The 27,173-nt window shown below is 38.3% G+C and overlaps 1 protein-coding gene across 2 annotated transcripts in view; it reads left to right on the top strand.

The window, feature by feature from the left end:
• The first annotated feature begins 5,468 nt into the window (after window positions 1-5,468).
• Window positions 5,469-27,173, top strand: part of Start1 (Steroidogenic acute regulatory protein-like) — a 44,464-nt gene continuing 22,759 nt past the window's right edge. Inside the window, exons 1-3 of one of the 2 annotated variants that reach the window (XM_065229071.1) lie at window positions 5,469-5,932; window positions 26,434-26,664; window positions 26,741-26,898. In XM_065229071.1, the coding sequence (XP_065085143.1) occupies window positions 26,502-26,664; window positions 26,741-26,898 (321 nt within the window). In that variant the 5' untranslated portion in view covers window positions 5,469-5,932; window positions 26,434-26,501. The remainder of the gene's footprint in view (window positions 5,933-26,433; window positions 26,665-26,740; window positions 26,899-27,173) is intronic. The other variant, XM_065229070.1, reaches the window with a different exon arrangement.

The following is a 27,173-nucleotide window of genomic DNA, read 5'->3' on the forward strand; positions in this document are numbered from 1 at the left end:
CTTGAAGTTAATGGAGCTGTTTTAGAGTTCTCTGATCATCCTCCAAGTTTTCGGAACTTCCCTGATTATAATGAGGCTACCTGAATATTCATAATCATCTTTGAAGGTATCTGGACTTCTTGAAGATTACGAAATCTTTCAAGTGCTCTCACAGTTTTCTTGAATTTATTGTATTATTGAAGATCTCTGATCTTCCCAATTTTTAAAATTTTAATTCTTGGCACTACCATTAAAAAGCACGGAACTTCCCATAAAATGTTCTCACAGTGTTCTAATGTTCATGTAACTTTCCTTACGTTTCCTAAATTTGTGGAACATTGCCTGAGTTTCTCGGAAATCCTTTAAAATATCAGCATTTCCTTGAAATTAATTGATCTGCCCTGATGTTCATGGAGCTTCCCTAAAGTTCTCTCAATTCTCTGAAACAAATGAAACTTTCCTGAAAACCATTAAATTTCCCTGGAGTTCTTTGAACTTGTGAAGTTTCCATAATATTTCTGATGTATTCATAAATTCACTGGAGTTCGCTGGACTTTCCTGAAATTTTCGGGTTCTGGAATTTGAACAGAAGACAATGAAACTATCTTGAATTAGACTTTTCTGAAGTTTCAGAACTTCTTAAAATGGAGGCGAACCAGCCTAAGGCTGAAAGCCTCCTAAATAAAGCTAAATAATAATAATAACTCCTTAAAAGTTCCTGCAGCTAGTGTGAATCCGCAATAAAAATCTGGAAACATCCCTGAAGATCAGGGAAAGTTGAAAATAAAAACTGGTGGGAGAAGACGGAAGAACCACTCGAGCGATGGCTGAAGAAGCTTCCAAGGGAAGTTGAAATAAGTTTTCGGAAGGAATCGAAACAAAGTTATGGTGTAAGAAAATTCCAGGTGAAAGTTGGAAGAAAATTCAAGAAGTAAAAAATTAACAAAACCTTTAGGAAGTTAAATAATGTTTAAAAAGTATTTCGCGATTCCCTAGGAATAACCGGAAAGACCCATTGACGTCGATTCATGGGTAGCCAAAAACGGTGAAGAAATGGAAACATTAGTCAAAAGAGTATCAAGCATATGACATTTCCAAAGATGATTTTTTAAGAATTTTGAGGGCTCCAAAATTTTAGGTTATTCAAAAAGATACAAGTCTCTAAAAGTAATTTTCTCCAAAATTCGAGAGCGGGTAGGCAATAATAATTTTGATCATTTAAAATATCGGTTCAAATCGGTATACAATTTCAAAAATCGGTATTCAGAGGGATCTTATCTGTATAATGGTATCTAGTTCGGAGATCGGTATAAATACCGATTAATTGGTATGTCTAGCAACGCTGATTTTGTGGTCCTCCTCATTGTTCTTCATCAGCAGTTCTTTCAGTCGATGCGTCGTCGACTTTGGAAAGCAACCGTTTCGTAATGAATGTGTGAGTGCTGACCACATTTTGCGTCCATTGCTGCAATGGAAGCAAGCGTTGCCAGATTGTTTTAAAGCTTATCGGTATCAAAGGTGTTAAAAAATCGGTATTTTTTTGCCGTTTTTGAAAGCGACAATTTTAACCATGGTGACGACAGTGATTTGAGGGGAATTGCCTTGTTTGACGGCTTTCTCAGTCTTAAAACACTCTCTAATTTTTTAATTTATTTTTTTTTAATATCGTTGCACTCAAGTGCTGATCAAAATTGTGACCAAGTAGTGTTTTTTTTTTCAATTAAATATCATTAATTGAAACCAAAATATGGAAAATCAGCCACAACAACGACTAAACTATTGACAATAACGACAAACAATATTTTTCCTTGAAAAAAGCCACAAACTATGGCCGAAATTTCGGGCAGATTACATCGTAGTCGTTGCAGTGTTTTAAGAGTGAGAAAGCCGTTAATCAAAGCAACATTTTAGCTTTTGAACTATGATCGGAAAATTCCAGAAGAAAACTCCGGGGAATGTTTGAATGAGCTTCTGAATGGAGCTGAAAAAACATCAAGAGAAAGACGAAAGAAGCTCTCCTGGATGAAGTTAGAGAAAAGCTGGAAAAACCTCTGGGAAACTTCCGAGACACGAATTGAGAAACTTGTGGCGAAAATTTAAATAAACTATCGGAAATAAATCGGATGTAAAATCGAAAGGAAGCCAAAAAAGTTTCGGAAATCGGAAGTAAATTTCCAGAAGTAGCCATTTCCAGAGAAATACAGAGGATGCTCGGAAAAACCTTCCAATAGAAGTCGAACAAAAAAACCTTTGGCTTCCAGAAGAAGACGAAAGAAATGTCTGGGAGAATTAATTGAACTTCCTTGAGAAGATGAAATAAACTTTCTGGATACGCTGGCAGAAACTTCCTAATGTAGATTGGAAGAAACATCTCAAGAAAATCGGAAGCCAGAACGCTTACGGAACAGTCGAAAGAAACAAGGACATAATTCTGGAAGAAAGAGATTCCTGGAGGATGTTCTAATGATCCAGAAAATTTTCCTGATATTCAAAAAACATCCCTGAAGACTCAGAAATTTCCCTGAAGTTTTCAGAACATTCCTGAAATACACTTCAGAATATTCCATAATAAAGTTCTTGTAATTTTCCTGAAATTAGAGGCTGTTTTGGAGTTCTCTGGCCATCCTCGAAGCGCTCGGAACTTCCCTGATTATAATAAGACTGCCGGAATATCCCTAATCATCTTAGAAGATCTCTGGACTTTCTTGAAGATTACGAAATCTCTTAAGTGCTCTCACAATTTTCTTGAATTTATTGTAACATCAACATTGAAGTTCTCTGATCTTCCCAATTTTTTAATTTTTAAAAGTTATCGACACTGCCATTAAAAAGCATAGAACTTCCCATAAAATGTTCTCACAATGATCTAATGTTCATGTAACTTTTCTTACGTTTCCTAAATTTGCAGGACATTGCTGAAGTTTTCGGAAATTGCCTGAGTTTCTCGGAACTCCTTTATAATATCAGCAATTTCATTGAAATTAATTTATCAATCCTGATGTTCTCTGAACTTCACTAAAGTTCCTGAAAACCATTAAATTTCTTTGGACTCGTGAAGTTTCCAAAATATGTATGATGTTTCCTTAAGTTCACTGGAGCTCACTGGACTTTTCTGAAAATTCCTGGTTTTCAAATTTTAACAGAAGTTAATGAACTGTCTTTAATTTATCGAAACTTATACTAACGCCTGGACTTTTCTGAAGTTTCAGAACTTCTTAAATGTGCATGCAGTTAGTGGATCCGCAATAAAAATCTGATAGCATCCTTGAAGCTCCGGGAAAGTTAAAAAAAAAACTGGCGGGAGAAGATGAAACAATAATTCGAGCGAAGGCTGAAGAAGCTTCCAAAGTTAGGTGGAAGAAAATTCTGTTGGATGAAACTTCAGGAAGTTTAAAAATGAATAAAAACTTCCGGAAGTGAAATAATGTTTAAAATTACCGGAAAGAGCCATCGACTATTTCTCGATTGATGGGCAGCCAAAAACGGTGAGGAAATGAAAACATTAGTCGAAAGAGTATGAAGCTATAGCAACAATCAATACGAAACTAACGATTTTAAATTGGCTCACTACTTGACTAGCCTATTGGTCCCAAGCAAACGATTAACGTACCCCATTCTAGTCGAAATTCTAGTACTACACAATGTTTGTTTTGATTCGCTTTAAAAGTTTGACAGATAAAATGAGGGGTTATTGGTTTTTCCTATGTTTCGAGGGGTGAATCGTTTAGCTTGGGACCGAAGCGAGTACCAGAGCTGAGCCAAAAAGTTGAGTACGTTATTTCGGGACCTTTTTGTCTTAGAGTTACCTCTATGATAATAATTTTGATTCTTTATAAAAAACGGTATAAATCGGTATAAAATCTTAAAAATCGGTATTCTGTGTATCGGTATCTAGTTTGGAAATCGGCATAAATACCGATAAATCGGTATATCTGGCAACGCTGCCTGGTACCTCTAATTAGACTTCGCTATAAAACAGGAAAGCAGAGACACACATGATTGGGCGATCCTTTCAGCTACTCACAATGCTATGTCCGTTTTGTTTTCTGAAGGCTTGCATAAATGTAAATAATTTTAAATTTAATCAGATGGATTGCATTATATTTCAATTTCCTTAAATAAAATATAATTTGTTAAAGATTAGGTTCTTGCAAGACATTTCTACCTCGCTGTTAAAATCGATAACGTTTAGCAGAACGCTCAATGCTCTCATCACACTAGGCTGCCAGTTGCTTTCTTCTATCCGCTCAAACCGGTATTATTCTTGGATTAAATCCAGATCAAGAATGTTTGGCTGCTTTGATGTCAACATCAGAGTTATTCAATACGACTCTAAGCAAATTTTTTTGCAGATCATCTAAACAGGAACGGTATTAAAAGTTAATCCGAGTTGGAGTTTACCACCATTAAAGTGTTTATGCAGGTCTAATTAATGTAGGCTTAAGCAGGCGTTGGACATGGACGTGTAGTGATAGCATTCAATGGAAGATCTTATAAAAAACATTAGAATCTTATTAAGGAATTTTTAACATTTATAAAAAAATCTTATAACAAATAGAGAAGTCATTAAGACTAGAGAGAATCTACTATAACAGAAGAGCGGACTGGCTGGTTTTGAGCCAAATGAACTGTCAAAGTCAGAGCCAATCGTAAAGCGCCTCCCTAAACAAAAATGTTATGGTTAATTTTCCTAACGACGTGTTCGGTATAGCAGCCAAAGAATTTATGGAATAGTTCAATTATTTGGGTTATCGTTCGTTTATGGTAAATTTTATTTAGGGCTATCTTGATTACATTGACAGTGTTGCTAGAAAACACCTACCAAGTCAGTTTGTTTGGAATTCACTCCTCTCTTATACTAGACCCACTCTATAGGTTTTATAATTATAATTAAAACACGATTGATTACCGATGGATATGTGTATTCTCGAAGCCATTTGTGGCAGGGGCCTGGGAGGGGGAGATGACTGTCAAATATGAATAATCGTCGCATACCTCGCAAAACTGGCTCCAAACAACTATAGTATAGCATACAAAGCCATAAGCAACGATGGTTTGTTGATGTTTGGAACCAAAGAGAGAGAGAGTCACTTTTATGGAACCTACAGGAACTCAGTGCTTGTATTTAAAAAAAATTCTCATAAACTGAGTAGAAGTAGTAGAAGCTAGAAGTGACTCTCCCTCTCTGGGCTGTTCTCAATAACCGTGTATGAAGTACTAGATTGAGGTACACACAGCCATAAAAAATTATAGCACGCGCGCTTGAACTGTCAAACCGCATCAATTTTTCAAATTTGACATCTCATGAAAATAATATTAACAAAATTTGTTTTGGCGTAGCGTTTAGTCATAGCGAAGAAAGTGCTTGTGTTTTTATTTGCATTGATCGAGAAAAGAGTTTAAATAGTGTTAATTGTAATCTGTGTGGCAACGACTGTTCGATAACGATTGAAATGATCGGTAATTCTTGCAAATTTGTTTTTAAAGTACTACTAAAAAAACCAAATCAAATCACAGACGCCAGAGATTAATTACTGCGTTTCCTTGTGACCAACACTAAGGAACAATAAGAAGAACAAGTGAAGTCGTCCCCATTCAACAAAGGCGGATACTATTATCAATTACCAGTGAAGGATTCAAAATGAGATCAGTTTGTCTACAGGTTGTGAAGTGTTTCTTTTACTTGCTGCTGCTGTTGGTTTTCATCCTATTCAGTTTTGCTTCGCGTGTTCTTTTCGTATGAGTCGACTACCTCCTGGACCCAAACTTAGGTGCCCTGGAAGTTTAAGTTTACTCCCTTTACGGAAGGAATCCAACCAAGGGTACTAAGGAGTGCCGTATGACTCACGTAACCCAGAAACCATCTTGCAAGTAACCAATGAAGCCAAAACTAATCTCTGAAATTTTCACTCAGCAAAATATGTTTGAAGCTCGAGTCTACCAAGCAATCCTGGTAACGTTTTGTCCCTACCTACCCGCATATATTGCACCTAGCTTCTGTTTCCGTGTCCATGTTTGTTTATTATTGCCAATCCAGTGCTGCGGTTGTCAAATGCGATACTAATTTTTCTCTGGATTGGCAATAGTTCTTTTGTATAGCTACCTCTACATCACATTGAGCCCGAAGGTTTTGTTTTGTTGCACTGAACTCATCACTGCATGGTTAGCCTACTCTAATTACTTAAAAAGCTTTATTTCCTCTGAACTATTAGTTGAAATCAATTAAACGTATAGTACCTGACATCTTCTGCGTAGTTTGTACAGCAAACGTGAAACGATAATCATAAGTTAGTATTAATTCTTTAGTCGGTAACAGTTGAAAATACAGGCAAACAATAGCTATATATCCCTATCTAAAGATGAAATGAAATGAACGATTAGAGATTTTTTGCGTAGCGCTGTTGATTGAAAATCAGGTCATGACAGTTAGCACCAACCTCTGAGATTGATCTGCTAATCTATAAAAGAATGTAGAAATTAATTTCAAGAAGATTAATTACGTATTCTATAGCCAACATGTATTGTAGAGGAAATGGATGTAATGTCGACCTAAATGTTCCTAATTTGGGCCCATACATAAATTCAGCAATCGACTAAATTTTCAATAGTGACCAAAAATATGCGTTAGTACCGTCCCAATGACGCTTTCGTCTACTAGATAAAATAGATAAATATCAAATTTTTAAGGATGGGCCCAATCTTAGATCCATAGGTCAACATTAGAGCCATTTCCCCTATATAGATTATCGTTCAATCCAACTGAACAAAGGACAGATAAGAAGTTGAAAATCAATTAGAAGTATAATTGATCACCTGACTTGAACCAAAACCAATCATGCTTCACTTTTTTAAATACTTTATTGACGAGATTTTTAGCCAAAAGCTAGTTCATTTTCAGCCTCAAATCACATGGGAATTCGGAAACAAGAACAATCATGGTCATATTGAATGCCCAGGACCACATTGGCCAAATTCAGATGTGATCCGGGTGCTCCCATCGAAGTGGCCAGTTCCTGAATTGAAACAACACTCATCATGCGACACCCATCGTCAAAGCAAATCATGCCAATTTTCAGTGACAATGCTCTCAGTGACGAACATGTGCAGATTTTGAAACGAAATTAAATGACTTGAGCAAAACAATTACATGGAGCCGTTAAGGTGAATCGCTGTGGAAACCCCTCTGATTTATCTCATTATCACCTCGAAATTTCAAGAGGGCAAATAACAGTTCTCACAATACATACAACTATGAAGCTGGAACTCCACGTTTCTTGCAGAGAAAATTTGAAGTGATAAGGCATATCAGCCACTTTAAGGAATCACGTTAAAGTGAACAAGCATGTACATACGTCCTGAACTGCTTGGATAACAATAATGTGACTTAAAATGCACGAAATTACACTTTTTGTTACCAGGTGAATCTTTGTCATTGACGAAAAATTAATAAGAATTAGACAAAGGTTTTTTTGAGGATCATGTCAATCAGTGGCTATGTGAAAAACAATTTGGTCTATATCGCGCGAAAGTCTGTCAAATCTCAACCCTGCTGGCCCATACTTTTTTCAACGGGGCTTCAAATGGGCACCAGGTTTGTTATTTCCTCACAAATTGAGCGCAAAGAGCAAATCTTATCAAATTGAAGAGAACGATTACACGATTTCACATTAAGGCAAACACAAAACGAAACGGAGAAAGAGTGGTGCGCTTAGATAAAAGTTATTTTCCTCAATGTGCTCTTTAAATGAGAAGCTTTAGAATTTGCTCCCAGCTGCGAATGCAGTAGAAAAGTAGCAAAAGGCAAATAAAAAAGTTACAACCAGGATTCAAACCATTTACTCTGGGATCCAAACCTAACCATCAGTTAGAGGAACAAAATGGAACAAACAACATCTAAATTAATCCACCTATGGTGAGATCTGACCCTTCTTACGTAATGATTTAATGTGTTGAATGAAGGGTTTCAATGAACTGGTAACTACCCAAGGTGGACCAGAACTTGTCCAGATGTGTCTAATGTGATACTGGTCTCTACTAGCTGGGACGAAAGCGTAAGAAGCGAAGACATTTTTGGAAATAATATATTCCGGCACGACCGAAATCTGCATCTTTGTAAGAAAAAGTGGTGCAGTTCTCATTGCCATCAATTCAGACTTTACTTCCAAAGAAATGCAGACTTTACTATCGAAGAAATGCAAACTAATAAGCACAAAGAATTTGAACATATCTGGACTAAAGCACTTATTGCTGATGAAACACATGTTTACTTCTGTGTATTTCCCACCTGAACATGCGAACAAACATTCTTTTGAATATTTTTTCCAAATTGTCGAAACTACTATGTCAAATATGGAAACTGCATATGTATGGCGACTTCAACTAACGCAATGCAGACTTTATCACAGACATTGAAACCGAATATTTTTTGCTTCCAATCGTAGGTGATGACGAAACATAACAATTTCTCTTTGACAAAATATCAAATTGTACTGAAGTGTGTACATCATTAAAGACTGGAACGCGCAAAAATTGGTCAAACAAAAAATGTTGCCGACGTGTTTTGTTTGTAATCTCGGTTCGCCACCTTCACCTTCTTAAACGTCGACAACCCGGCTCGTTTCTTGGCCCGCTGCACAGTAGTATGGGAGACATTGAGCTTGCCAGTGACATCCCAGATGGAGAGGTTAAGATTTAAGGTTAAGGTTAAGATTTCGCTTATATTTCACCGCCACCTTCTTCGTCGTCGCTACCATGTCCGAATTACGATTGCCGCCACTTCCAGACTTCCTGGCGGTCGACAGACGCTCCCCGAAAACTTTTAAAACGTTTGTCACGGTCGATTTGGCCACATCCAGCAATTTTGCCAACTTGGCGTATGAGAACGTCAGATTCTCTTGCTGCGCGAGCAAAATTTTGACACGCTGCTCCTCTTGCTTGGACGTCATTTTGAAAACTGGAGAGCAAACGGTGAAAACTCATCATAGCAACCATTGTATATTCACTCAACTTCCAAATGCAGCATTTCAGATTTTTTATGAATTTTTAACAGAAATACACTAATTTGAGGTTGACCAATTTTTGCACGATCCAGACTTTATCACTTTTATGGAAAAATTAAGTGTTTCACTCAGCAATTGAATATTCAATCTTCATACAAAATACTTCTTCCCCCAGCGACTGGGAGTTCGAGGAAGTGCCGGAATATCATAAAGCAAATTACAAAGAAGCCAAACGTAGACTATGCACAATTAATTATCAAAATATAATAAGTATTGAAGGAAATGTCGACACTGATGTTGGCAGATTTCATTCAATTCTCGATGAACATTTCAAATGGTCCTATCTGCTTTGATCGATTCTCTTAGTCTTAATCGACTTTCTCTTTTCATAACCACTGCTATGCAAACAGATTTCGTGTTAATTCTACCACATAGTTTGATAAAGGAGGTTCTTATCTAGCGTCCACAACGTCAAATACAACAGGGAAAGGTTTTGCAGCTGAGTTATTGACGAAAGAGAAAGTCGATGAAGAGAATCGATCAAAGCAGATAGGACCATTTGAAATGTTCATCGAGAATTGTTCAGAACCTAATTTCAGAAACCGTACCAACAAAAGGAAGAAGGTGAACACAAAACAACTAACTGCTAGTTTCGTTCAATCCACAACTAAAACATTTGAAGAACAAAAAGCAGAAAGCACACAAATTATACAAAAAAGTAAGCACTAGTACAAATTTACAACACTATCATAACATATGCAACCAACTCAACATAGGCATCCCACTGCGTCCTAGCAAGAAGTACGGTCGACTTGTTTCGCGCTCCGTTGTTTTGGAAGTTTTTTCGGTATTCGCTTGATATAATTTATCAGTTTTTTTCTCACTAAGTGACTCCTGGCATAGTTCCCGGTAAATTGATCGAAAAGTGAGTTTTTTTAGTAGAAAGTGTCATTTTCGGAAAGATTAATCCGTGCTATTGAAAATTCGCAAACAAATTTGGGCATCATCGTTGCGTGGTCACGCATACGCGCTTACGCATACCCGCTCACGTATCATCATCATCGAGTGTGAGCACCCGTTTCTACATCTATATCGTTTATCATTCATCGTGCGCCTGTGTGCGCTGAGTGCCGCGCCCCGATCAAGTGCACCACAGCGAAGGTCATCCACGCTGCGCGTCGCTTCCCAGCCATCTGTGTAAACGCCTACACATATAACGCTCGGTGGTAGTAGTATAGGATTATCAGATAAGTTTTTGTTTTTTTCTTGTTTCTTTTACTCCCCCATTAGTTAAATTTTCATTTTGTATTTCTGTGTTTGTAGTGTTTTCTGTGTATTGTGTCTGTGCGTTCAGTGGGAGAGCGTTTTGCGCTCCCACTAGTTGAACAAAATGGATGTTTTGTCAGAAGACGACATGGATGACCATTCATCTCAGAAGAATGATGATGTCATCCCTGGTTCGTCGTCTCAGTCTGTCGATGGGCAGGCTGAGAAAAGCACCAGATTGCGGGCCTACCCGAATGACTCGACTGGCCCATGGGTTGTCTATTTTCAGCCCAAAAACAAACCCTTGAATGTTGTTCAGATATCTGATGATCTGACAAAGCGATTCTCTGCCGTGACCGAAATAACGAAGGTTAGGCACAACAAACTTCGTGTGACCGTCGCTAACCTGAAACAGGCCAATGAAATTGCTGTTTCCCAATTTTTCACACTGGAATATAGGGTGTACATTCCAGCCTCTGATGTGGAGATCGAAGGCGTGGTCACTGAGGCGAGTCTGAACCCCGAGATACTGGAGAAGCAAGCGGTTGGCCGATTCAAGAACCCCTTGCTTCCTCCGGTAAAGATACTGGCCGTTCATAGAATGAAGTCAGTATCGCTCAGCGAGGGTAAAAAGAGTTTTACCCCTACAGACTCGTTTCGGGTGACCTTTTCTGGATCTGCCCTTCCTCAATACATCGAGCTGGGAAAACTTCGTCTTCCTGTGCGGTTGTTTGTACCTCGGGTCATGAACTGCCAGCATTGTAAGCGGTTGGGACATACGGCCTCCCACTGCGGCAACAAGGCACGCTGCTCCAAATGCGGGGAGAAGCATGAGGATGGCGCCTGCGCAGCTACTGCACCAAAATGCGTGTACTGCAACGGAACTCCTCCTCATGCTCTCTCGTCGTGCCCGGCGTACAAACAGCTCGGGGACAAAATGAAACGCTCCCTTAAGGAACGTTCCAGGCGGTCTTTTGCAGAAATGCTTAAGACAGCCACGCCATCGACCAATGACAAAAATCCCTTTTCTCTTTTGTCAGATGACGAGACTGACTCTGACTTGGCTGAGGAGGGAACTTCTTTCAGTTTTCCGGAAGGTTCTGCACGGAAACGAAAGCGCATCCGTTCGCGGATTGTTGCAAATAAAGAACCCCAAATCAGCTTGCCTAAATCAAGGAGTGGTGGAAAAAAGGAGACTTCTACTCCTCCTGGATTCCGCAGAACTGACTATACCCAGGATTTTCCACCACTTCCGGGGACATCCAAAACCCCTGATGCCCCAATTTTAAGAACAGAAACCCCTTCTTCATCTGGGTTGTTCTCATTTGATGACATTGTGGACGGTATTCTCAAATACCTCAACATTTCTGATCCTCTGAAAAGCATTGTCCTCACATTGCTTCCCACTGTGAAATCCTTCTTGAAGCAATTGACTTCAAAATGGCCCCTTCTTGCAGCTATCATCTCCTTCGATGGATAATTTTCCAAACGAGGTCGGGGATTTGATCACTGTTCTACAGTGGAATTGTCGAAGTCTTATTCCGAAATTAGATTCGTTCAAGTATTTAGTCCATAACAATAATTGCGATGCATTTGCCCTCTGTGAAACATGGCTCTCTTCAGAAATTGATCTCCCTTTTTACGATTTTAACATTATTCGATTGGATCGTGAGGATTCACGTGGAGGAGGGGTACTTTTGGGGATCAAAAAGTGCCATTTCTTCTATAGAGTGAATCTTCCCGAATTCCCCGGTATTGAAGTTGTCGCATGTCAGGCTACCATTAAAGGTAAGAGCCTTTGTATTGCTTCTGTATATATTGCTCCTAGAGTCTCTGTTAATCGCAAACAACTTTTCGACATATGTGCGGTACTTCCCGCTCCATGGTTGATCATGGGAGATTTTAACTCCCACGGTACAGGCTGGGGGGAGCTGTACGATGATAACCGTTCTACTTTGATTTATGATCTCTGCGACAACTTCAACATGACAATCCTTAACAATGGAGAAGTAACACGTTTGGCTGGTCCATCCTCGAATGGTAGCAGATTAGACCTCACCTTTTGCTCCAATTCACTATCGTTGGATTGCACTTGGCATGTAATCCAGGATCCGCACGGTAGTGATCATTTGCCGATCAAAATTTCGATTGCCAGTGGGTTCAACTCGTCAGAATCCGTTAACGTCGCGTATGATCTAACCCGTAACATCGATTGGACTAAGTTCCAATCCGCGATAGACGATACAGTATCGTCAGTGGAAGAGCTTCCGCCGTTGGAGGAATATAATTTCCTCTCTAATCTCATCGTCGACAGCGCACTTCAAGCTCAAACACGACCGGTGCCGCGATCGTCAATTCGTAAGAAAACACCGTCGCTCTGGTGGGATCAACAATGCACGGAGGTTTACCGTAAAAAGTCCGACGCGTTTAAACTTTTTCGGAAACGCGGAACACGTGAGCATTTCGACGCATACACATCTCTTGAACGCCAACTCAAGAGCCTCATCAAGGCCAAAAAACGGGGTTACTGGCGGCAGTTTGTAGACGGATTGTCGCGCGAAACGTCTATGAATACGCTTTGGAGTACGGCGCGAAGAATGCGTAACCGGTCTACTAACAACGAAAGCGAGGAATGCTCGGATCAATGGATTCTTAAATTCGCGCGAAAAGTGTGTCCAGATTCCGTGCCGTCGCAGTTTATTCCTCACGAAACCGCGAATTCGGTAGACGAAATCAGTCAGCCTTTTTCAATGGTCGAACTTTCACTCGCTCTCCTTTCGTGTGGCAATTCTGCCCCGGGATCTGATAGAATCAAATTCAACTTGCTGAAAAACCTCCCAGACGTCGCTAAGAGGCGCATGTTGAACTTGTACAATCAGTTCTTGGAGCTCAATATTGTTCCCGACGATTGGAGACGAGTGAGGGTGATAGCCATTAAAAAGCCTGATAAACCCGCGTCGGATCACAATTCGTATCGGCCCATCGCGATGCTGTCGTGTATTCGGAAATTGATGGAGAAAATGATCCTTTTTCGCCTCGACAAATGGGTTGAGACGAACCACCTTCTTTCAGATACTCAATTTGGTTTCCGTAGGGGTAAGGGAACGAACGACTGTCTCCCGTTGCTTTCCTCGGAAATTCAGTTGGCTTTTGCTAAGAAAGAGCAAATGGCTTCTGTGTTCTTGGATATCAAGGGGGCTTTTGATTCAGTATCCGTTGAAGTTCTTTCAGAGAAACTCCACGCTTGTGGATTGTCTCCATTAATGAATAATTTTTTGTACAATTTGCTGTCAGAAAAACATATGAGCTTTTCTCATGGAAACTCTGCAGCTTTTCGATTTAGCTACATGGGTCTCCCCCAAGGCTCATGTTTAAGCCCCCTTTTGTACAATTTCTACGTTAGAGAAATTGACAATTGTCTTAGTGACAATTGCACGTTGAGACAACTTGCAGATGATGGCGTAGTGTCTATCACAGGGCCAAAAGAGGTTGACCTGCAAGGACCCTTACAGGATACCTTGGACAATTTGTCTACTTGGGCTATTCAGCTAGGTATCGAATTCTCCACGGAGAAAACTGAGTTGGTCGTTTTTTCTAGGAAGCATAGCCCAGCACAACCGAAGCTTCAACTTTTGGGTAAACCGATCACTCATTCCATGTCTTTTAAATATCTTGGGGTCTGGTTCGATTCCAAATGCACCTGGAGATCCCACATTGAGTATCTGAGAAGAAAATGCCAACTAAGGATCAATTTCCTTCGATCAATTACCGGAACGTGGTGGGGAGCCCATCCACAAGATCTTCTGACGTTGTACCGGACAACGATTTTATCGGTTTTAGAGTACGGCAGTTTTTGCTTCCAGTCGGCAGCTAAAACGCACATCATCAAGCTGGAACGGATCCAGTATCGTTGTCTTCGTATCGCGTTAGGATGCATGCACTCGACTCATACTATGAGTCTCGAAGTGCTGGCGGGCATGTTACCACTATCCGTCCGTTTTTCAGAGTTATCTTTGAGGCTCCTCACTCGTTGCGAAGTAATGAACCCACTGGTGATCGAAAACTTTGAGAAGCTTCTGGAGCTAAATCCTCAAACATGTTTTATGACTTTGTACTACCTATATTTAACACAGGATGTCAGCCCTTCAAGAAATATTCCCAATCGTGTAGTCTTCTCCGATTTCGGCAATTCAGTGAATTTTGATTTATCTATGACGCAGGAAATCCGCGGAATTCCAGAGCATCATCGTCCTATGATTGCTCCGTCATTATACGCTGCAAAGTTTGGCCATGTTGATTCTGCAAGAACGTTTTTCACAGATGGATCTCTAATAGAAGAGTCCGCTGGTTTTGGTGTATTTAATGAATTTCATAGCGCCTCTCGAAAACTTGAAGCTCCTTGTTCTGTGTATGTGGCTGAACTGGCAGCAATTCACTACACTTTGGAAACTATTGCTTCACTTCTTCCAGCCCACTACTTTATTTTTACGGATAGTCTCAGTTCTGTCGAGGCTATCCGTTCCATTAGGCCGGTAAAGCACTTCTCGTATTTTCTCTTGAAAATACGAGAACTGCTTAGTACTTTATCCGTGCGCTCTTTCATCATCACCTTCGCGTGGGTCCCTTCGCATTGCTCGATTTTGGGCAATGAGAAGGCGGATTCACTTGCGAGGGTGGGCGCTATGGAAGGCGACATTTATGATCGACAGATCGCCTATAGTGAATTTTTCTCTATTTATCGTCAGCAGTCGCTCGTTAGCTGGCAACATCAATGGAGTGAAGGGAGCTTGGGACGATGGCTACATTCAATTATCCCTAAGGTGTCGAAGTTTGCATGGTTCAAAGGGTTGGACTTGAGTCGAGACTTCATACGCGTGATGTCTCGTCTCATGTCCAATCACTATTGTCTAAACGCTCACTTGTTCCGTGTGGGGTTGGGAGACAGCAATCTCTGTGAATGTGGACAAGGTTACCAGGACGCTGATCACATCCTTTGGTCTTGTGTGGAGTATCGTGGAGTCAGATCACATTTTTATGATTCCATTCGGGCTCGAGGTAGACAACCTAATGTTCCAGTTCGGGATATTTTGGCTAGACGCGATCTGGAGTTTATGAAACTCATATATGTTTACTTTAAGGATATTAACCTTAGATTGTAAGTTTGATTAACCTTGTGTTTAGTTTGTGTTTTGTACGTCTGGGGGTTTTTTTTTCAATGTTTGTTTTCAAGATGAATAGAAATAATTTCATGCTTTAGGATTAATTAAATAGTTATATCGTAAACCACATTTAAAACCTCCTTCTTCCCTTTTCCCATCCAAAAAATTGTAAACCTCCACTAACCTCGAGACGACCGCGAGTACTCGGTCCAGTTCCTTTAACTTTAAATATAAGACAGTAACAATGTATAACGCAAAAGATAACTCGGCTCTGTAAAGTTTATTCGATTGAGCCTGTACAAATAAAGTAATTACAAAAAAAAAAAAAAAACTCAACATAGCCATTATCTCTGCACATGAAGAATATAATCGTAAGGTCGAAAATGAAGTCAAATCATGTCCTAAGAAGTTTTTCAATCATAATAATATTCCGCCACGAATGTAGGTGAAAATCTACAATTTCTCTCTGAATTTCCCTCTGAAATCTGCAATTTCTTTGCAAGTTTCGTTCAGGAAGTAGGGGAAATGGATGTAATTTCGGCCTAAATGCTCCTAATTTGGGCCCATACATAAATTGAGTAATCGACTAAATTTTCAATAGCGACCAAAAATATCCATTAGTACCGTCCCAATGACACGTTCATCTAGATAAAATTGATAAATAGCTGATTTTTAGCGATGAGCCCAATCTTAGATCCATAGGCCAACATTAGAGCCATTTCCCCTATATACCAAATTTTCTGAAAATACTGCCACCGCGACTTCCTTGCATTAATTCCCGAAATTTCTAATAACATATCTGTCAATCAACTAGGTCAACATGAAGTCCTCAATGCACTAAACAATTTGGACGCATCTAAAGGACCAGAACCTGACGGAATTGCACCTGTATTCTTGATGAATCTTTGAGAACAACTTTCTCTTCGCCTAGAACGCCAGAAAAATGGAAAATTCCCCGAAATTTGGAAATTGTCTCATTTGGTGCCTATTTGCAAATCAGGCAAGTAGTCTGACATCCGTAATCATCGTGCAATTGCCATTATCTCTTGCATCCCAAAACAAAAATGCAAACTTTAGGTGTATTTAAAACCAAAACCAAAACACTTGAAAAATAACAAGAATCGTAGAACAATTTTTTAAACTTTTACGTTTTTTTAGGTAACGATTAAGAATATCTCAAATAATGTTTCATATGTATGAATTACATAAAAAAGCGAATAATTTAAATATTGGAACAACAAATTTGTTCAACGATTTTTTTTTCTATATTTTCAAGTGTCCATGGTTTAGATATTCCAGAAGTATGCATTTTTTAATGAGCTTATTTAAAAAAAAAAGGTAGAAGGGACTGTGCCTAGGGGCACGAACGGAAGCTTGACGTAGGACCGCAAGTGGACGGAACAAATATGTTGATCATTTAGTTCTTAACTCTTTCCATTTTTTGAATTGGAGGTCCTGAAAAGGGCCGGTTGTTTTCAAATGGTGGGTGCTTTCGTCGTCGTTTCAGTGATGCCGCATATACAGATTTATCTGTAATGATACAGATTTTTCGTAACATTTTGATACAGATATCTTTATATACAGAATACAGATTTTTTTTAAATATACAGATTTTTCAAATAAGTTTTTTTCACTTTTTATTGTATTGTCTTCGTTAATTTTGAACGGACTTCCGATGCTCATGCTGTTCTGATTTCTGATTGCTCGTTAGAAGGGCTGTTAGTTTTTCATTCTTATTGTTTAATTAACCATGTCACATGGTGACAGGTACTATGATTTTTTTTTTATTTGTCGAATCGGTAAACAAGCCCTTCTAACAACCCACAAACTGATTGATTACAGTTTGTGAGTCGAACAGTCAACTGGATATTGTCGAATGTCACTAGCGTAATATCAGAAATAAAGAATATTATATGCAATTCTGCAAAACATCCAAATAAAAGTTATGTGTTGTGACAAAATACAATAAAGTTGATAAAACATATAAACACATGTGAACATAGCGAATTCAATATCCTTTTAATCTGCCGAATGATTAGATAAAGTTGACATTTGTTTTGATTAGAAGAATTGACAAACATTTGAATTTAAACATCGAGCATAACATTTTACAACTAATACTTCATAAAATGTTTATGCCTATTTTTCATTTTCTAAAATTGTTGAGTATAAAAAAAAACAAATTACCTAACAAATATTTTCATAATCTCGGATATATAAAATTCAAGTTTAACGAAAATGTGATTGTTTCTTCATTTTTTTCAGGTTTGTCTCTCATTACTGGGACTTGATTTTTTGTATTTTTAGACTTTTAAAAAAGATATCAAGATTCTGGATTTCGAGGTCTTTTAAATAGATTAATTCTTTAGAAAGGAAACTTAAGTCATTCTTCAAGATTCTAAACTATGATCAAACTATTTATGAACTTCAAATAAACTCAAAGTATATTTACGACGATCCGCAATAAGATCATACTCAGTGTTGGGAAAATATCAAAAAATCAAATCTCACCAATGCCCAAGATCGTAGACAAAAATCAACAAGCAAACAACTGCGATTGATTTGAAACTTCCATAACGGCTGCCAGCAGTCACTTCGTGTTTGCCATCGGTGAAGAGTAAAAAGAGATAGTAAACTATGCTTTCTCTTTCTAAGAAAACGATGTGCAACGGAATCATTTTTGTGTTGAGTCAACTCTCAACTTGATTTTTGCAGATTGTGAATAGTCTCGCAATATCAAAGGAGCTTGTAAAATCAATATCAAGCATGATATTTTGTTCCAATATCATGCGTGATATTAAGAGCGTATGAGAGTGGAAAAAGATCATTTGATTGATGATTTTGCCAACACTGATCATACTATAGAATTTAAACAGATTATTTAAAAAAAAATTGTCAGTAAGAAACAGTGTAAAAACACTTTTTACGGTGAAAACACAGATTGAAAATGGAAATAATGTGGCAAGACTGTGTCGGCTTCGTATTGGTGCGATGCGTGCTGATCCACTCATACGTCGTGTCCGACGCTTATCCGTTCGTAGCTCTAAAGCAAATGACGAAAAAAACGATTTGGCAAGCGTTTTTAGTATCGCTGCTTTTCTCCACCCTTCCTTTCATTGGTGGAATGGTGAGCGATCAACCGAGCATTGAGCTCGCTCATGTGAGCATGCGTAATGTGTCGTTTGTTCGATTTGCGCTCTATCGTTGCGTCCGTGTTTAGGATTTTTCTTTACATGTTTGAATTTTGATTTTTTTTTTTAATGTGACCCCCAGTATAGAAATTAAAGACGTAGTCCTATGAAAAAAAAAAAATTAGATATAACATTTTAAGATATTTGATATTTTTGGATTTTTTTCTGAAAATTGTTTTTAAAATACCATGTATATTTTTCCCAGATGGACTTTATTTTCCTCTCCAACTTTGTCTCGAACGGCATTTTGATCAGAAGTGACATTTCGTGCTACAACTTATTAAAAACAATAGACGCCATTTTGAAAAAAAAAAATCATCAAGAATCATTGCCAATAACAAACAACTTTGTAATGTGTTACGTAAATTGAAGAAGGTTGAGTTTTTTTCGATTTGTCATTTGGCGTGAAACTGCTCTGATTTTAAAATTTTGCATGGAAAGGCATGGGTGAGAAATTTTTAAATGCTTTTAATGCTTTTTAAATAAATTTGAGTGTTACTGTGGGGGAAGATAGTCGAAATCTATTTGTTTGAACCACTATCATCAATATTTAATATAATATGTCTGTTGAGTACCTCCTCCCAGTGTTGGAAAAGTTCGCGATATTTCTCGAAGTTCTCCAAGCGAAAAGTTCGCGAGTCATAGTGATTTTTTGCGAACTTTTCCATCACTGCCTCCTCCGTAGAATGATTTAAATAATGAATATTTTTTTTTTTGAGAAATAGAAGCATTTTAAAATTTAAATCGTATCCTATCAAGCCTTTTTCATTGGCGTGGCGTCATTCATTTTACTGGAGGGAACGCAGGAGGGGGTGTCTGCAGCATTTTTTTTTTCCTTGATTTCATACTGAGTATCAATGCTACTGACGCCAGGGAGGCAGCTCACACACCTGGATCCTACCTATCGACACATCAATTCATGAACCAGGGACCAACACTTCAACCATGTCAAAAATCTCATGTAATTTTTATGGCCACAAAAATAAACACGGGGGGCGACCCCGGCGTAGTATTTAACATCCATACCTCTCACGCCAAAGTCACGAGTTCAAATCTCACCCGGACAAGTCACGAACGACCCAAGAGTGTTAAAGTGACTATAATAATAATAATAATAATCATAATAAAAAAACAAATGCAGTAAAGGCAGCGTAATGTCAGTTCATGCACTGCACACTAATCCAGGCCTCCGTCGTTCGGTAAATTTTGAACTACAGAACTGTTCGGTAAAAGTTTAAAAATCAGTGAAAAATCCAATTATTAAAAAATTTATCCCGAAATTGTACAGAAGTTGTTCAGTTTACCCCATTTATTGATGAAAAATAAAATTTATAAATTTTCTTGATTACTCACGTGTAACGACCATTTGAAAATTTCACCGAGTTGTTCTGCTGATGTGATGTGATGTGATATGAATAGAACCCACCATCAGTGCAAGGATTACCTATGACTGCAGATACTTCACTGGTTGTAAAGTTCTGCCTGATGGTTTGTTGCAGCAGGGTGAATCAACTTCATTGAAGACCTTTGGAAGACAAACGACAAGATGTACGTCTATCAACACGTGACAAGGGACTGGCAAATCCACGAACCCTTGTCCAGTCTACAAATCCTTTGAAACCCTTAGGCTGCCCCCCCCCCCCCCAAACCCAGCATATAATAATGTTTGATTAATGAAATGTATTAAAAAAAAGGGATATTTAGAGAGAACAATCTTCAACTGGAACGTACTCACCAAATCAATATATCCGGGAGCGCATTCTCGATGTTTGATTTTCTCTAGTCATTTTTAAACAATTCCTCCTCCAGCGAATCCAACCACACAATAACTAAATATCACTTTTCTTCTTCATGTCACTCTGTGCACAAAAGCAATGCACACCGCAAAAACCTAATAATAGATCAGCGCAGTCGAGTCACACCGTCAACAAAGGGAGCGAGAGCACTCCAGACACCAAAGCAACAGGGGAAAAACATCAGCACAAATCATTCTAAATCGAATTTTCGCGTCCGGGACACAAAACTATTCAAATGCGAGCACCGAAAGACTACACGGCAGCACAAAGATAGCCCGAGCTCTAAAAAAAAAGCACGCAGCGGAGCAAAAACACACACCGTTCTCGGACGCTTCTCAAAGCGGACTGTGATTTTACCGAGTTGTTCTGCTGTTCAAAAACCCGGTAAATTCCTACCGACTTCGGTGATTCGAATTAAGTGTGTGTATTGATGATTATTTTGTCCTTTTTGGCAAGTAATGTTACATCACATTTTCGACACGATTGAAGTGCATCACTTTGATGGGATATAATTTTTTTTGTGGTTTATTCGTAATTAAAGATCTTGGGAAACTTACCTAGATTCTGAGACTTATATCATTTTTTGAGAAGAAAATTGTTAGAAATAAGAATGACAACAACATTAAGATTTCAAAACTTCGAAAAATCTTGAATCTCAGATATAGAAGAATCATGAAAAATCAGATTAAAATTTAATTTTCTTCTGATTTTTAAGATACCTACCGGATTTCGAATGTCCAGATTCTAATGTATGATGAAAAAAGAAAATTATAAAGCATTTATCTTGAATTTGTATTTCAATACCTCGGAATAACTAACTAAAATAAAATAAAGATCAAAGTCACAAATTTATCTTTAATTCTAATCGAGGAAAAAACTCTAAACTTGTCTGATTGTGCCCCTGTTTGAAACAAGATCCTTATTAAATTTGTTTCTACAAAAGTTTATTGGGTTATTTTAATTTTTTATTTGAAATGGAGTTAGTTTTGTTTAATCCAATTACTCGTACTTTATACGGTTAATAGCTTTTTCGGTGTTTTTTTTTTTAATTTTATCAAAACACACATAATAGAAGGTAGTGTTCATTTTTTTATAACTTTCTTAAGGAGACTTTCAGCCCTGAGCTGGTTCGTCTCCGAGTGTTAATTATTGACAAAATAGCTAAATCACCAGTCTTCCCTATAGAAAATGTACCAATATGTCCATAACATCTAGATCCATCATTCAAGATTCCATAAGTTTCTATTAGCTGGAATACTTTTGGTTTTGAATACTTTCTTACCAACCTGCAGACTTGAAATAATATACGAGGGTCTTCATTTGTATTTTCTTACAGTTGGAGATCTTCAAAACTCGATCAACCAGAAGTTTTGACAAAATATTCAAAGAACTTTCCTAATATCTTCCTCTATCTGGAGATCTTTTGAATATAACCTACTGTTAAGGAATGATGCCCGAAAGAATATACTGTAACCTCTGCAATGTTCCCTCAACATCTACAAAACTCCCTTAAGTTTTACAAAATTTCCTCAATTTCTAGTTCATTGAATTTATTCCAAATTCCATTTTTTTTTCATCCCTCTTAATTTTACCACAGACAAACAGACGTAACGCTTAGAAAAAGTTTTTCTTGAAAACATAGTATCTCAAAGCATAGGACCTCAGTAACGACATCTGTCGGGCTTCTCGCGGAAAACAAGCTTGGTCGCTAACTCTCAAACAATATTGCATAAAAGTTCTATAGAATGTATAGAATGTGGCGAGTAGTTCGCGGAACTGATAATATTCAAATCAACCGTTATATGCGTGGACGAAGATACACAATGAAGTGTTACGTCTGGTTGTCTGTCATTTTACGATTACTTCTGGAAAGACCCCCATCATCTACAAATATTCTTGAACACCTGGAATGTTCCTTGAAACTTACGAAGTTCCCTAAACTGAAGCGAGGATCGCTGAAGGTCTTAGAAGTCTGCTGAACTATTTTTAGACTTTCTTCAAAATACCCTACACTTATATGAAGTTTTATGAAACTTCTCAAAATGTAACGAAATTCCCGAATTTCTCCAAACTTTGCTGCACTTCTACGTTTCTCGTTGATTTTCCGCAAAGTTCCACGTATGGAATTTTCTGAACTTGTAGGTAATTACACGAACTATCCCAAGCTCATGAGGCTTCCAAAAAGTTTCGTGAAATCATAAGAAGATCCCCGAACAAAAATGAGGTTTCTTGAAATTAAATAATGTTTCCCGAAAAAAAAAAATACAGTGAAATTTTCAGTGGAAACAATGCTCTAACATTAATATTTATTGTCGACAATAAAAATGATTGTTATAATGTTGTACTCTTCCGAAAACGGCAAAACTGCTACCTAGCTGTACAATGAATGTACATAATAAAATGTTGTTACAATGTTTTTTATCGTATTTTTCATTTATTTTATTGTTAACATGATTCGATCATGAACAATAATGAACAACTCTATTACAATAAAAATTGTTGTTACATTAAATATTGGTGTATTTTCATTGTGGGTTACTTCACGAACAATAAAAATAAATCTGATTGAAGCATGCAGACTATGAGAGGGTCAGCAACACTGCCAATGTAATTAAGATAGGCGCTGCTCGTATGGCTCTGGCTTTGACAGTTCGTTTGGCTCAAAACCAGGCAGTCCGCGTCCGCTCATATCTTATCCTAGACCCTCTCTAAAGCTTAATGGAGACCTTTTCCGTGCAGTCAATAATCATACAATAATAATAAAAAATTCCACCACTTGAAGATGTCAGGAAAGAACTCTCAGGTGGAAGCATATTTCATGGGCGATTCTCTCCAGTCGAATGCATTAACTTATCAACGACGCTCAACCACCAAGGAGACGTGACCTAGGGATATCGAGCGCAGGGGAGTTGGCCTGCATTTCTCACAAGTTCCGGATCGAATCTCGATCCATAACCAGTAAAAAAAGGACCACTCGTAAACAGACATACCACCCCCTTCCCGGGGCAATGTTTTATTTTTTCGATTTATTTTTAAAGTCGATAAAGTAGATCTGTCAAGCCAACGCATACACTCTAAAGTACACTGTTATTTTTTTTAATCAATAAATTCGCCAACCAACAGTAAAATAACAATAATATATAATGTTATTGAAAAAAAATTATATGGGAAAATCACGAAAATTTCATTGTTAAGATACTTAACAACCCCCCTTTTTTATTGTAAATTTTCCATTTACCATGAAATTTATTGTTTTGTACAACATAAATCAAGGTAAATTTATTGTAGACCTAACAATATAAATCATTGTTAAGACAATAATTTTCGTCTTATTGTTACATTGTTTTTTAATGTATTTTTGTTGTTATTTTTTTTCGGGTTAACTTCTACGAAGATTCCTCAACTTAAATAAAGGCTGACTAAAAATAAATTGGTACGCACAAAAAGACCTGTAATTCGTGATTCAATAAGTTTAAAAAGTCCATTCATGGTTGCTTTACAGAACTTTCATTAAAACTTCAAAGTCACAGCATTAGATGGCTACATTTTTCCAGTTCGAACGAAATCTCGAACCTTCCTCTTGATGGAGCCCATCAGCGCCCGCACAGTGGAAACGGACACGGAATCAGCGCATTTCTTCCATTTTGCCCGCATTTGCTGGATGTCCTTGACTGCCCCGCCGCTTCGTCGAAGTCGCTGCTTTGAAAATGCCCAGTATTTTTCGATTGGTCGAAATTCCGGGCAATTCGGAGGATTCATTAGGAGACAAAATCGATCTACCCAACTTGGAGTAGTGGCAGCTGGCCAAGTCGGACCAAAAGATGACTTTGCCCTTATGGTTACGGATGAACGGCAATACACGCTTTTTCAGGCATTCTTCGATGTAAATTTGGGATGTCATCGTCTTGGATGTGACGAATGGTTCCGTTTTCAGGCCACAACTGCAAATCGCTTGCCAAATCATGGCCTTCTTCGCGAATTTGTCGACAAACACGAACTTGAATCTTCCCGGCACATACCCACGTCCAGTCGCGATGTTAAGCTTTTGACCGGGGAGCTGCTTAAAATCGAGTTTGACGTATGTTTCGTCATCGATCAAAGAGTAGCCCTTGCGTTTTGTCAAAACACGGTCATACACGCTTTTTGGCCACGGAATTCTGCTTCATGTGCCGGTTCGGATGTTTAGTGGCTTTGTACGACTTGTATCGTTCCCTGGCAAGGATGTTCTGCACCGTTTGCTGTGCAGCTGACGATCCACACTCAGTGTTTCCTTGTAGGTTTTGAACATTCGAAAAATTGTTGTTTTCGGCATCTTCAGCACTTTAGCCAGCTTGGAACCGGACCACTCCAGATTTTCCAGGTGTTTGTGCATAGTATGTTTTCTTCTTTCGAATTCCATTTGACGTTGTTTCTGAACGAAATCGATTACTTTGATCAAACTTGCACCAGTTGTTCTCTATAGAAGTGTAAACAAACCACTGTCAAAGATTTTTGATTCCCAACACCAGAGGCGTGCTAGCGGCGCGCGAGGGGCGTACCAATTTACTTTTAGTCAGCCTTTAGAGCTCCCACTTGTACGTAGTTTTCTGAACTTTTCCTAAGCTCCCTAAGTTTCTACGATTTTTTTTTCTGAAGCTCTATGAAGTTACCTGAATTTCTACTAAGTTTCGTTAATTTCTACGATGGTCCCTGAATTAAATGGGGGAAGACGGCTTTCATTTGAGTACGCCTTGTACTCAGCGTTGCTCAAAGCTACTCTGGTTTGCTCTGGGATCTGATCTAATTTGTGACGAAACAGAATTAGTAGGGCATATAGTTTTGGAATTTGACCATGCAAATGTCAGTTCGATAACGAAACGAAAACAATGAATGAAGAAAATAAATGGATGCAATATTCAAATAAGGAAATAATCTCGTTTTCTACCAGTTCATTGAAGTTTTGGCTATTTTCTTAAATCACTCTGATGATGGCTTTCTGCAGGGCACTTTTCTCTTTGCAATGGTAATGAAATTGACCAGGATCTTGTTACCGTAGTACTGGGCATCCAGATGCTTAGAGCAAGCGAATAGATATTCCCTTCCGGCTACCAGCTCCGGTGGGGACATGTACTTGAGGATGAATCCTGTGAAGATCTCGGTTGCTAGAACAGATTATCAACCTCGTTCTCAACATTGTTTCTTATAGTAAGGTAGACATTCATAAAAACCAATAAAAATAAAAAGTTACCTCGAAACTGCATGGCAAAATGCCGATGGGGGCTAGATATTTCTGGAGGGGGCCTGCCCCCCTTGGCACGCCCGTTAGCTACTCCAATGGTTTTTTTTTTTTCCCTAGATGGTTGGTTTTAGAGGACTATTATAATAAGCCAATCTGACCTGATGAATAGGACTCTCAATTCATGAAATCTAATTTAGTCACTTATAAAGTTCATGATTGGTATTGGCAATTTCCCCGAAGCTGCAAAAAAAATAATTAGCGGTTGTGTATGCAGTTAATTATAATTACAACTATTTGAATCATTTAAAGCTCATGGATTTGATCCACCGCACAACGAATGTTGCTTCAAGTCTGTTTTTGATCACTTCTCTGGGAGCATTAGGATCATTTCTGGATGCGTACATACTATTTTTATTTTACTGGAAACCAGTATGCTGGATTTTGTCGAGCTGTAAAACCAGCAATCCTTCCAGCAAAATAAATGCAAATTGTTTTTGACAGGAGTTTGCTGTAAGCTGCTATTTAGATTTTCGGATTTTTTTTTCCAATATTTTTAGAAAAATCAAAACGATTTTAGACGTGGTAAGATTGCCCTTTAGAGGATATTTTCTTTGCTAAAATGTTAGGTACATCAAGACCATTAGATCTTATGAATACATTACATAAAATATGGAAAAATTATTGTTCATATGCAATTCGCCATTATTTACACAATCTATCATCATCTTCTCTCATTCTCTGTTAATAAATGTTGAAAAAAATAAATGGATCCCATGTTCAAGCTAACAGTGTCGGGTACTTTGCCAATCTCCCCCTTTTGCACAGATTTCGTGTAGCCCGTCAGCACCAACTACAGTAGCCGCAGGAAGCACCATCCGTGCTTCTCTGCCATAATGAACGCTGACGATGAAATTCGATCAGCAGTTCATTCGATGTACAGCCAACAGTATCAAATGTACCAGCAGCATCAACAGTTCTTACCGTCTGCACCTGCACCACCACTATCACATCACTCGTATGGCGCTAGTTCCTCGGGAATGCCGGTTACCTCAGGACGTAAGGATCGCGTTTGTCGCTCAGAATCATCTGGTGGGTGAGTTTTATTTTCATTAATTTTTCTTACTTTTTCCAGTTCCACGATCCCAATCCCATATGGTTAATCTTTTGAGTGAGGATTTCATTGCCGGCTACATGGACGAGGGACGAATGTCAGTTGTTCGCAGATTTTTCTGCCTGTTTGTTACCTTCGATGTTGTTTTCATCTCACTGCTGTGGATCATTTGTGTGATGGTAAGCTTTTGGTACAGCTTTTAAAGGTTTGAGTCATTAGTTTAAGGTGATTTCTGGAAGAGTCCAATAATGGCGCGCTGATATACCCTATCAATTCAAGATTTCTAAAGCACACATCTCGGACCCTGCATAGACATCGGTCATGAAATTGGAACCAACTGTTTGCTGCACTGCTGCAAACATGGAGTTCTAGTTTCATTGTTGTATGTTTTGTGAAAGCTGGTATTTGTGTTTTTGAAATTTCAAGGTTTCCACAGCGATTCACCTTAAACATT

This window comes from Ochlerotatus camptorhynchus, unplaced genomic scaffold (assembly GCF_037179485.1).
Source record: "Ochlerotatus camptorhynchus isolate MF236.1 unplaced genomic scaffold, CSIRO-AGI_Acam_v1.1 ptg000307l, whole genome shotgun sequence".
NCBI classification, from domain to species: domain Eukaryota; kingdom Metazoa; phylum Arthropoda; class Insecta; order Diptera; family Culicidae; genus Ochlerotatus; species Ochlerotatus camptorhynchus.